Source organism: Centruroides vittatus, unplaced genomic scaffold (genome assembly GCF_030686945.1).
Source record: "Centruroides vittatus isolate TY-2023 unplaced genomic scaffold, ASM3068694v2 contig_393, whole genome shotgun sequence".
Classification (NCBI taxonomy): Eukaryota; Metazoa; Arthropoda; class Arachnida; order Scorpiones; family Buthidae; genus Centruroides; species Centruroides vittatus.
The window spans coordinates 789,578-803,804 of record NW_027122209.1 but is presented as its reverse complement, the minus strand read 5'-3'; the positions used below and the strand labels follow the sequence as shown (position 1 = coordinate 803,804).

The 14,227-nt window shown below is 30.0% G+C and overlaps 1 protein-coding gene across 1 annotated transcript in view; it reads right to left on the bottom strand.

The window, feature by feature from the left end:
- Positions 1 to 14,227, bottom strand: part of Pfdn1 (prefoldin 1) — a 28,517-nt gene that overhangs the window by 4,292 nt on the left and 9,998 nt on the right. The window contains exon 3 of the mRNA XM_067271288.1: positions 11,957 to 12,041. Coding sequence (XP_067127389.1) covers positions 11,957 to 12,041 — 85 coding nt within the window. The remainder of the gene's footprint in view (positions 1 to 11,956; positions 12,042 to 14,227) is intronic.

Genomic DNA, 14,227 nt, shown 5'->3' with positions numbered 1-14,227 from the left:
TGGATTACGAAAATATCAAATTTGTGTCAGGAATGTGAATATACTGAAAGTATACATAGCATATATAATTGAAATATATATACAATATATTATTTTTTCAGCTGTAAAAATCTTGTTTTAATTGAATCTCATTTGAATGTTGAGTAACAAAGGCAATTTGCTATCTATTTCAAGGGGTGGGAAATATATTTGGAATTGTTATGTTCATAATGTCATTTATGATCTAAGCAACTTACAAAAATCAATACAGGGATTTGTCTGCTTTGTAGTTATCAAGTCGGTGTAACTTTTAAAATAATTTTGCTTTTTTCTGTAACTGATTTATTAAAAATTACACTTTGTCCACCACAAAACTGTTAAAATGGTTACGACAACAGTGTTTGTTTGATGAAAGTTCAAAGGTTGTGTTACAAAGGCAATTTGTTGACCATTTTAAAGTGTGGGAAGATATTTGATTTTCTCACATTTATGACATCATTTATAATCTTAAGTTTCTTTTTCATTACTACTATACTATGATTCTTGTCGAATGAATAAATAACTTTGGAAAAGTTTAAGCTTAGATACCAAAAAACTATAATTTCAACAATAAGACAGAAGTTTAATAATAATAATATGTATAACAATAAATGGTGATTGACAACTGAACCAGATTAAACTTCTCTAACAGATAAAGAATATTGTTCGACTTCTTATAACTTACCCTCCTCCCATATTCCTATTTTAAGCCAGTCTTTATTTGATGCCTACAATCAAAATTCGTCATCCAAAAGTGTATTTGAACCGATTCTTTGTTTTCATTTTAAAATATTTCATACATAATTAATTCTTTCGGAATATTGAAGGCAGAACATTGCATTTTGATAAGGTTGGTTATGGACAACGGTGTCCGTTATTTAGTGGTAAATATAATAGATGTCCATTAATGAAGGTTTCACTATATTTGAAGATATTTTTTAATCAAACATGACACATGAATCATGTCTATCAAACAATTTCATAGTCACAGATTGCAATTTGAAATTTTATAGTATCTGAATATTGTTTCAGACATGGTGTATGTATACGTGGTATGATCCAAAAGTTCAGGGAATGCAGTAATCTACGACAACAAAAGCATGTATTTGAAGTTACAGCGTATGAAATGGATTCTACCAAACCACCTCTACGTGTTCAGGTTAATTTCACCCATGTCATGTGATTAAACTGCAAGCACTGCTGTTTTTTTCCAGAGATAGTTACCTTTGTCCTGCGACGTAATCAAAGTGGAGTTTCAAGAACAACCTCCAACATTTCGACTTCACCGCGACCTTTCACCGTAGAATCACCGTACACCTTTCTTAGCAATTTTAAAATCTCTGTAGGTGTTTTACCTAAACGCTGACAAAATTTAATGTTGGAGGTTGTTCTTGAAACTCCACTTTGATTACGTCGCAGGACAAAGGTAACTATTTCTGGAAAAAAACAGCAGCGCTCGTGGTTTAATCACATGACATAGGTGAAATTAACCTGAACACGTAGAGGTGGTTTGGTAGAATCCATTTCATATGCTGTAACTTCAAATACATGCTTTTGTTGTCGTAGATTACTGCATTCCCCGAACTTTTGGATCATACCACGTGTATGTATATATATATATATATATATATATATATATATATATATATATATGATGACAAAGACAAACAGATTGAAGAAGCACAAAATCACGTGTCTACCTAATTAAGAAATAACTATGGATAACAATATTATGAATGAAATAAACTGAAAAATTAGGTTGAATAGAGTACATTTGATAAAAATATAATTCTAAAGAGCAACATACCACTGTGTCTAAAAAAAAGTATTCAACAAACATGTTTTACCAGCACTCACCTAAGGAGCAGAAATACATAACAAGCAAAACAGTATAGAGGCTACAGACAACACAAAGAAGTATGGAACGATGCATACTGGGCATTATGAGAAGAGAAGGAAAGCTATTATTTGGATAAGAAATCAAACAAAGATATATGATATCATTGAAAGGATCAAATGTTCAAAATGGTTATAAAGTGGACACATTGCTAGAAGACAACAGGTAGACTACAGATATCCTAAACTGGTACCCATAAGGAATCAAACACCTAAGATAAAGACCACAAGTACCCCAACAAAAATAAGGTAAGTGGTTGACATTAATTGGAAAACCAATGCATTGGACAAGGAAAAATGGAAAAGATTAGAGGAGACCTTCATCCAACAGTAGATTGACATTGGTTGATTGCAATAATGATGATATATAATAAATACAATCAACCTGATAATTACTTCAAATATCAAACAAACAGCCAGATTCCTTTATTCAGCTATTAAGACTAAATAATTACAAAGTAATTTGGCATGAGGTATGCTGTTAAGTGGTTAGGCCACTATCTCTTGTTAAATTTAATATTTATAAATAAATAAAAAATTTAATTTTATCATATTCTAGAATATTATAATAAAATTAAATTTTTTCTTTCTTTTCTTTTAAAATATTCCAAAATTATAACCTGCAACTCCTGCTTTCTGTTCCATTTATGCTACCTGGACCTTTTCACTCCCAGATTAATTAATTTATTGTACATATAATCATATCAATCACTCACAGTGCTTATTTGGCTTTATGCACAGTCATTTATTTAGCTTTAATAAAGGAATCCTGCTGCTGATTTGATATCTGAAGTAACTAACAGGTTAATTGTGTTTATTATTGTATAGATTAGTATGTCCTGTTAATAAAATAAATCCTTGTAGACATTTTAAGCTGGCTGAGAGCCATGGAGACTTGTGGTCACTACATTTTATCAATCAGCACTACAAGTGACTGATATGGTTATACCAAAATTAGTTAGTTAACTAATTAGTCTGGAAGTGAAGAACTGCACTGCTGGCAATGTGTCTGCATGACAAACAGAAGTTGTAGGTTAAAGTCTTGCCTCAGGCCAATCTTTTCTTCCAAAATATTCTAAAATTAAATTAATTTATTTATAGATATTAAATTTAACAAGAGATGGTGGCTTAACCACCTACTCCTGCCAAATTACTTTGTAATTATTTAGCCTTTAATAGACAAACAGGAATCTGGCTGTTCATTTGAATATGAAATATTGAATTTCAGAAAGATACTTTTGATAGTTTAGTCTATAGAAAAAAAAAATATATATACAGTAATACCCCGAACTTACGCAATAGGTGGGACCGAGCGATAACCACGTAAGTCGAATTCGCGTAAGTCGGGGTATAATTTTGCATATAAATACATACAAATTATTTTTAAATTGGGGCTGGAGACTAAAGAAAACAATAAGTTAGAAAAACATGTTTAATAAAAGCTTAGACAATACATATGTATAACAAATTATATTATTAAAATCGTAAACCGAAGTTATTTTGATGTAGAAGGCTTCATAAAATCTAACAAATTCGTCCAACGGCTCAAAGATTTTTTTTCTCCTGCAAAATTTCGTCGTAGAATGCTGCTAATTTTTTATTTCTCATTTTGTAGAAGAAATGCACTCTTCATTGGAGTCTATATTATCTAAAATTTGTAACCCCTTTTCAATTGAACTGAGGCCTTCTGTCAAGTTTTCACAGCTTTGAGAATTTTTTCTTTACCTTTTGTAATTGTTCTGATCGGCGATTCCGGTAGATCAAACTTCTTTCCAATTCACAAATTTTCATTTTTGTGTCGAAGTCTTTAATAACGTTAACTTTACATTCCAAAGATAAAGTTTTTCTTTTCTTGTTTGATGAAGAAGAACCAGTTCTACTTCATTTAGATGTCATAGTATAGTCTCTCAAGTCTCCGTAGATATAACAAGCGCAGAAATAAATAACACAAAATAAATTGTAGCTATGCATCAATTCCATGTGACATGTCCAAACATGTAAGCTGAACAATAGTGTGGGGGAGTGAGTAATCAAGAGTTGCGTGACACTCAAACAAAAGACGAATCGAAGAAATTTGAAAATTGAGTAACTCCGGGTTCGCATAAATCGGGATAGCGTAAGTCGAGGTATTACTGTATATATAGATAACCAAAATTTAACAAAACTTCTAAAATAAAGTTAGTTGTTTTCTATTATTTGGTTAAAATATAACTGAAAAATATAAAAAACAGTTGTTTTTTATATTTTTCAGTTATTTTGTTTTTGTACCTTTCCGGAATGCATCTTTGATCTTATACAAACTAGAAATATAGAATAGCAATTATATTCTCTGAAAATAGTTTCAGACAAGGTGTCCCTAAGTCTGAAACTATAGTAGAGTTTTTACTTATCTATTTGATCTTTGTTTAATCTTTTACAAGTAATACATGGACCTAAGTAGGGAGAAATGAATCCATTTATATATTACTCATCTAAAAAAAGAAAAATGTTATCTCAATTAAAGACACTGTATAACTGGAAAACAAAAATGAGAAAGGTGAAGAGTAAAGAATGGTAAAATAATGGCAAAATAACATCCTACAAACCTTGCCAACATTTATATCACTGTAAAAATAACTGACATCAATTCCAAAATCTTCCACTATAAAATATCCAATTATTAGTAAGGCAAATAATATAATTTACTGAAAATATTGATAAACTTGGCTCATCACAATACTATATATTTTACAATGAACAATTATTTATTGTGGCATCGTCACTATGCTGATGCGATATTTAATCATATTTTAATTTATTTAATTTAAAATACAGTCAAACCTGTCTATAATAGAACCCTAAGGGAGCAAACAACTCTTTTGTAGTAGACAGGTTTCTGCTATATACAGGTTACATACTTTAGGTATCCATTGATTAATGCAATTAATAAATTTCTTGAAGAAAACAACATGAGTTGAAATATTAAAAGGTTGGTATAATAATAAATGAGAATGGGAATCAACATATAACTAATTTGTAAGAACAAAAATTAAGTTTTACTAAACATTTTGTTTTTGTATAAACTAATACACAAATTACATATACAAATTCAGTGAGAAACTCAAAACATGTTACAAGAAATCTCTTTTTAACTCTGCAGATTATCCTTTAATAAACAAAAGCTAATGACTATCCTCAGGCTATTTGTACAAAATCAAATGCTTTTTAGTAGTAACCAAACCTAACAGATTGAATATTTAAATACTGAGCAATATATAACTTTCAATTTATAATTTTTGCTACAATTGGTTAATTACTACTTAGAAATTCAAAATCATATAATAAATATATACAAGTAACACAATATATAATCCAGGTACCATTCATGCAACAATGTTCTGTATCTTGGAAATCTCAAACCATAATTACCGCATACTCAAGATAATGTTCTGGTCCCTGCAATTTATAGATTTCCCTTTGTGTTTAGATTATATATTTCCAAGGTTTTGATTGCTTGAGACCAAGTATACTTCTCACAGGCTTGACAATTTTTGCCTCATTCCAATGTACTCTGACTGAATCATCTAAGGCATAAGCTACTAAGGCTGTATAGTGTATCTTCCTTCTTAATAGTGTACTCACGTTAAAAGAGGAATAAAAAAACATAACAGAGTTAAGAAATTTGTAAAAATTTAACAAATTTTATTTTCAAATTCTTAACCATACATTAATAGAAGACTTAAATAGAATTCTAATGCAAAAAAACTGTTTGGTTCTATCTACTCCCATTTTTGAAAATTTTTAGAAAATGATTTTCCTACAGAAAAAGTGTTAAATTTTTAATGCCATCTGCTAGAGATTGTGTGCATAGCAAAAGAAGTTACAATCAGCCTTTATAGACAGCATTTAAAGGACTCAATTATTAAAAATACATAAAAAGTTTTAAAAGTATTTCATTACTTACTTAATTATGGATGCATGACCTGAAAACTAGTTAAATAAACCTGTTTTTAGTTTTAATTGATAAAAATGTTTACCTTTTCAATTACAACAATTTTAATTTAGGTTAAAATTATTTTGTAAGTGATCATAATTATTAATAATTTCTAAACAATTTCAAAACCTTGACTGATAAAAATATATTTAGAATAAAATGGTTACTAATAGTTTTGAAATAATTTTTTTTGTACTGTACATTCTACTGTACTGTGTATTCTACCTTATTTACTGTATTTGTGCACACATGGCTGCAAGTGATAGCTGAGAACAAAAATAGTTGAAAAAGTAACTAGAATTCTTTAAAAAGTAAACGTGTGGTAAACAATGGATATATTCCAGCATACTCAACAGTTATATTATCATCATATCTGCAATTTAAGGCTGTTTGACTATGAGATAAAGCTTGCTTTTATAACTGTTTTAGATGTCATACTGTCGAAAATTTATTCAAACTACGTGATTTTTCAAGGCAATATAACAATATGCCAGGCAACAATACAGAAAATTGGTTAACACATTGACTAGTGCATTATCCATGTGTGTGGTGAGATGGCTTTTCATCTTAGGCTTCGTCTCCCCCATTTGGTGATAGCTTTAACTACTATTTAGACTTTGTCATTCACACATAGGTAATGCTATATGCTATTTCCTATTACATTTTAAATCTATGACCTCAGAGAAAATTTTTTCTGTATTTAAATTGTTAAGAAATTTTTCTTTACTTAATTTTAATTTATAATATACAGTGGGTGATCGGTTAATGAACATAATCCTTTCCAAGACTTTGTTCACTATCCAAATTGTTTGTTAACCGTTTATCGATTTACCATAGGTTTTTATGAGAATTTGATTAATTCGTTCCGGAGACCTCAAGAAATAAAAAAATATATACTTTCTTACTACGTTTATTTATATGTAAAATTTAAAAATACATATATACACAGTCTTGCATTTTTATTAACCATGTTTTTTTCCGTTTGTAGGGGTTAAAGAATCTGTCTAATGTCGATTGCTTTTCTTCTTCTTCAGGATTTTTCGGAAGTAATTAATAGCATTGTAATTGTAGAGATCCCCCAGCTTATTAACCTCAACCTGGTTTGGATGCCATTCTAAGACTGTTGTTCTGACATCCTCCCACTTCTTCAAAAGATGTTTAAGAACAGATATCGGCATTAATCCTTTTTTTTTTTTTTCAGAAGAAAACATATCTTGCTGAGTTTTTTGGTGTTCTTCATTCAAGAATTCTTGGCATTCTTCTGTCGTCAGATCAGTTTCAGGTTCCATTACGAGCTCTACAATGTTCTTTATTTCTTAGATGTGATTTTTGTTACTCGTTTAGCTGATTGAGTTTTCTTGATTATACTGTATCTTTCTTAAATAAGATTGAACTGCAGCCTATTGTAGACCTGTTCGAGTCATACTGCCCAGGAACATCAAACATCTTCTGCCCACTCTCTACCTTTACTATTATACTCTCATCTTTCGAAAAGAAAAACCCATGCAAAACTTAACGAGTGCCCATCTGACAGTCTTGCGAATACTATAAAAGAATTGTTTCTGTCAGAAAAATAAAAGGCTGGAATTACAAAGGAGAGTTTCAAAGTTTGAAAGAATATTAGCCGATCAGTATATACTGAGTTGAGTGTCGATATCAATGTTATCTGCGCTCCGAAAAGTTTTGAATTTTTGCCCGAAGACGAGGGAAGATCAATCGGTATTCATTATTTTATGTCGCTTCTTCTTGTGTTTGTTCTGTGAGGTGTTTGTTATCCGAACATGTGTTCATTGTCTGATCATAAAAATCTTCCGTGAAAGTGTTCATTATCCAATTTGTTCATTAACCGATCACCCATTGTAGGCTTTATAAACACATTCAAATAAACATATTTAATTTGCTTTATACATATGTATTATACATTTACTTTATACATTAATTTATCAAAAATCCATTTATTTATTACATCAGCTAATCAGAGAAATCCATCAGCAATAAAATAAAACAAAAAATGTTTAAAAGAAAAGCAGGTTTAAATGGCAGTTACAGTATCTAGGTCACACACAGTGTTTAGATGCCACCACCCACTTGCTGTCACATGACATGATATTTATTTTTAGTTGAACATGTTTCCTGCACTTTATAGAAAGTTTAACATCTTCAACTGCTGCAAAACACTGGGCTATAATTTGGCAATAATAATTATAAATTACTAATAAATTTGGCCCTACAGGGAGGAGTTAGGCACAGTCTCATATTAAATTTAATAACTGTAATTTAATTAAATAATTTTAGATTAAACTGGAAGAAAAAAATTGGCCTGGAGCAGGACTCAAACCTACAACTGCTGCTTACTGTGTGAATGCGCTGCCAGTTACACTACCCAGACCTCTGGTCCAATCTCCTCTTTCAGTATATTTAACATTACGATATAATCATCATCAGTCATTATGGTGTCTATACTATAGAAAGTTTGATTATTTTTTTCAATAGAAGAACATTAATTATTTTATTTACCACATATCTCGGCAGATAAGACGAGGTATAAATTTTTGTTGAAGTTTTATAGTTTTAGCACATATCTGTCCTATAAGACAACTCCCAAACTATCAACAGCCTATGAATTTAGTTTAGATCAGTGATCATCATCTGAATAATAATAGTGTATAGCGTATACAAAATTATGTCCTATTTGTAATTTTTCGAATGAACAAATTTTATTTTCTTGCACTGCCTTGCGATTGTTGCAAACATTCGCACTGATTCGGCATTCAGGTAATGACGTTGACTATTCACAAAAATGTCGTACGGGCTATTCTATTTTGTGCAAATACCCTACTCTCTACTAGTAAATAATAACAATTTGTCCAGTTTTTTATAATGGTTTTAATTTATATAAATTTCAATCTAATTTTTTTTTTTTGTATCTGTCCTATAAGACAACCCCAGATTTTGGGGGCCTTTTTTTTATGATTCAACTATCGTCTTATCTGCCAAGATATATGGTAAATTAAACTTCTGGAAAGTTTGTGAAAATACTGTATCAAAACCCCAATCAAGTTAAACGATTCAATTTGAGTTAATCAGTTTGATTTAACATGTAAATCCGTATGCTAGACAATCAGGGAAAAAAACGACTTTGAGTAAACACAATTTCAAGTTATCCTGGTTCAAGCTAACCAGGTTACACTGTAGTAACAAAAAGTAACCTAAAACTGAAAATAGGGAAGAAATAATAACTAGAAATAAAAAAGAAACAAACAGTTGAAAAAGTAATCCATTTGCAGTCTTGTGCATATTATTTCTTCAGAAAAAGGATTATTGGCATTTTTATGTTATAATTACTGTAATTTCATGTGGATAACTTGCAGCAACATAAAGTTCATAGAAAATTGCAAGAATAAAAACAAAACTTTTGCATAACTTGCCCTATTGTAAACCATGAAATGGCCACTGAAAGCAAGATAGATATGCATTTTTGGTTGACATAAAATCTCAACCCTTCTTCAGTGAATTTGTATGTGTTTTTTATAAACAACAACTACAGGTGGAAATGTGGGTACAAGTACAGATCTAGTGTATAAATTGTACCCAAATTTCCATCTATAGTTGTTCTTTATAAAAAAACACAAAAATTAACTGAAGAGGAGTTGAGATTTTACATCAACCAGAAATGCACATCTAGGAGAAAAAATTGATTAATAAATTGTACTTTGTTAAACCAATAGATATTTGTTTGGCTGCTTGAAATACTACATCTGATGATAAAGGATTATAGAGTTAAAATGCATTCATATTTTTATATTCACTCATCAATGTGTATTGCAAGTATAATTAGAATATCATTTAAACTCCACAATCTCATCATTTAAAGTAATCATCAATTATATATTTACAAACCATACTATCAATAGTGTCATAAATTTGACTTGTTAAATTATTAATTAAAATAATTTTTTAAATAATAATTTAAACTAATTTGTGAATAAAGTAATTTTATTTTATACAGGGTTCCTACTCAAGTTAATTCAATTTAAGGGTGGATGTCACGCAATCTTAGGTTAACAGGAGAGAAAAATATCACAAAGGCATTAAATATGTATAAACACTGCTATATTTGCTAGCGCTTTCGACTTGCTATAAAACAGGCAGACGATTTCAAATAAACGTTTTTTCGAACAAAAGTTTTCTAATTAAAATTAATGGCATTAGTCCATTAGAATGAAACTAAAGTTAGAACGAACAAATGTAAAGAATTTAAAATGATGTGTGTGGTGAGAATGCGTGTGCGCCATAATGTGTTTAGTAGGCATCAAGGAGCTAGAGACGATGTTTTAATCTTTTAAATAAATTGACCCATGTAGCAGGAAACTCAAGCGTGGGGGAGTTGCACGGATTTAGTAAAACAGTAAGGAGGGCCTCCCAAATATACACCAGACTCCTCTCCTCACAACATCTGAGCATTGCTACATGATCCCACAGCGAGGTGTGTTGGTGTTGTAACACCATTCTTGCTAGCTCAGTGTTGCACCTGCCTTCCCTGATCCACCACTTTACACATCCGAAAGGAATGCACGATAATCCGCCCCTCATTACTGTTCTGTGATCGCATCACTGTTCGCATTTGCTGTATTTTTAGACAACATGCACTTTTTCTACCAGTCTCTCCACAACCCAATCTCAACAGGTTGATATGCAATGACAGGGATGTTGCTTCCATCCTAGAGAGGTCTTGGATTTACTCTATCCCAGTAGAAAATGCAACATCTGGTATTCACACCCACTACATAGGAGCAACAACCAGAATGTTATCTTGCCGCATATCCAAACATACATTCTATCAGGAAAGGCAAGTGCAACACTGAGCTAGCAAGAATGGTGTTACAACACCAATACACCAATACACCCCACTGTGGGATCATGTAGCAATGCCCAGATGTTGTGAGGAGAGGAATCTGGTGTATGTTTGGGAGGCCCTCCTTACTGTTTTACTAAATCCGTGCAACTCCCCCACGCTTGAGTTGCCTGCTACATGGGTCGATTTATTTAAAAGGTTAAAACATCGTCTCTAGCTCCTTTTTGATGCCTACTAAACACATTATGGCGCACGCACATTCCCACCACACACATTATTTTAAATTCTTTACATTTGTTCGTTCTAACTTTAGTTTCATTCTAATGGACTAACGCCATTAATTTTAATTCAAAAACTTTTGTTTAAAAAACGCTTATTTGAAATCGTCTGCCTGTTTAGCAAGTCGAAAGCGCTAGCAAATATAGCAGTGTTTATGCATATTTAATGCCTTTATGATATTTTTCTCTCCTGTTTCTACTCAAATTTTTGTTTTAAATTCCATGATTTTCCCTGACTTTTCCTGACCAACTTCATATAAATCCCGACTCTCACATCCCTTACAGTATGGCACAATGACAAAATGAAACAGCATTTCAATTACTATGCACATATACTGTTGCTTCTCCAACATTTTTAATTAGTTATTTTTTCTAATTAACAATTATATGTTTTTTAAAATTGCCAAATTACTAAACCTAAAAATAAAATGTTTTATTAAATTAAAGTAGTTTATTCTGTTATTAATCCATAACCATTTGAAAAAAGAAAAAAAAAACAATTATTTACTTCTTATTCATTAATAAATTCTATATAATCCATGTACAAAAGTATACATTTATTAAATTTATCCCTTAATAATTTTCCTGAACTTTATAAAATACTAATAAACTGGAAAAAAATCTGAAATTGTTTTGATATGCAATCAAAATGAAAAATGATAAATACCATTTAAACTGAAATTATTTAACAATTTTTTTGTACTTTGTAAATTGTTAGGGAAATTTTGTGTACGCTTGGAAGAAAATTTGGGTCCTGAAAATATTCTGCATCCTTTTTCATAAGTTGTATTGCATTACTTCTCACTACCTGCAAACAGCTACATTTATTCAAGCATATTGTCGGCAAAAAAATCAACAAGGCAGCCAAGGAGGCAAATTCTGTGACTTTCCAAGTGCATAGGAACCCTGTTTATAGTAATTCTTTTAAAAATATACCTGTAAATTTTTAATTTTATCTTCTGATGTTTTAACCTTCTTCACTAAACCATCTTTGATATTATCTTTATCCGTCAAAAGAAACCTAGAAAAACATTAAATATAAAACTTTATTTTCTTTTAAAAATATTTATATCACTGAAAACTATTTATATATTTTAAATTTTAAATTAAACATTACAAACTGATTAAACATGAAATAATCGAAATTATGCAATTAGAAATCTCCAAATTCCATCTAACTGTTCAAATATCAATACTAAAAATTTTTTATTGTTTTCTTTATTAACTAGATAATGTTTTTTCTTTGTTTTTTTCATTTATATTATAGTAGTAGTTCCCAACTGGTGTTCCAGTTTTGGGGTTCTGCAATAAAATTAGTTTCTAAGGTTTAATTCATAGTTTAAAATATATATTAATACGAAAAATTCATTTAAATAGTTTCAAAAATTATTAATATTCCGTAGAAAAATGTGACCTATGCACCGACTGTACATAGCTCATATCTGCAGCAAATGAAATCCATTTGATTTTTTCCTGAATATTCAATTCTTTTTATTCATTCTTCTCAGGGTAGTAATATTTGAATATTCAAGTGTTTGTTTATCAATTTGCAAAAAAATCAAATGAATTTAATTCTATGTGAATATTATTTATTCAATCTAGTAATTAATGTGAAGAATTAATTTTTGTGGATGATTTTGTCAGAAAATGTGGTAGGAGTTCAATTAGATCAAGTGCATTCAATTCACTAACCACTAGTTGAGCTCTTATCATATTCACTGACAAAAATCATCTGCAAAAATTAATCTTTTATATCAATTATTATTTTTTTAATGCGAATTTTTAATTTATGCGGTTTTTTTTGTGCGATTTTTTATTTGTGCGGTATAGTTGGCGACTAGTTTCGTGCGATTCGTCATGTCTCACGTTGACTTATTATAGCTAAATAAACTTATTATAGCATAAATGCACTTATTATAGTAATATTATTGCATGAATATGCGAAAAATGAAATAATTTACTTTTTAAGTCAACAAAACACCACCTGGACAAAAATATGTAAAACAGACGATAGACCAGACGATGCAGTCAAGTGCTGACATCTGCTGTCAATAAATTCTATGTCGTACGGTTTTGAGTTATTTTCTATGTGAGACTTTTTTTATGCGGTCCGTGTTGACCGCATAAAAAAAAATATTTTTTAATTGTGTTGCGAAAACTATTATTTACAGCCATTCGTGAAGTTTCGTGCGATTTTTTTTAATGCGTCTTTTTTAATGCGGTCCCTATCCCCCGCATAAAAACAGGTTTGACTGTATTTAATAAATAATTTTGATTTTTTTTAGTTTATAGTTTTATTTATATATAATCAGTAAAAATTGTCAGGGTTTCAAAACTTTTTATCAAGGTGAAATCGGTTCTGTAATTAAAATAGGTTGGAAACAGCTGTTTTAAACAAATAAATATTTAGAAAACATTTTAAAATCAAAAATATGTTAAACTGCATGCTAAATCTAAATTAAGACCAAACCTTTAATTTGTTCCACTAAGGAGATAGAGAACAAGTGTTCTTTGTCACATCAACATAAATATATTATGCATGAATTAATATTTACACATTCTATAAAACATATTTACAAATACTAACAAAACATCTGAAATATTTTAATGTATCTTTACCAATATTTGAATAAATGGCTTAGATATCTTAACAAAACATATGCCTGCAACAAGTTAAAATTTCAAATTTGAATATACCTCTCTTTGCATATTCTAATCATCAAACATTATCAATTATGCATAAATTATTTGCCCATGTTATTGATTATTGACTTATTGGAATAAAGTAATTAGATAAACAAATTACTTGGCAAACATTTTTTTCTATTTCATAATTATATTACAACAGTATAAACAATTTTATTAGGGTTGCAGAACAAGTTGCAAATCAAAAGTCCTCAATTTTCCATTTAAAGAGAAATTCTCCAAGAATTCCAGATTTTCCAGGCAAGTAGACATATTTGCCTAAAAAATCTGGGAATTGCCTTGGTTAGAACAGTGGTCTTACAGACTTCTTTTTACATTATCAGTACCAATATGTATCAAACTTATGAAGTATATTCTCTGCACAAAATTCATTGGAAAAGGACAGCTATCAAAGTTGTTCTTTTCCTGTTTTAAAGTGGTTTTAAGAAGAAATACATAGTTTGGCCCTTTCAACCATTTTTCAGCTACTTTTTACATAGCAATTATGGTAAAAAAAAAATT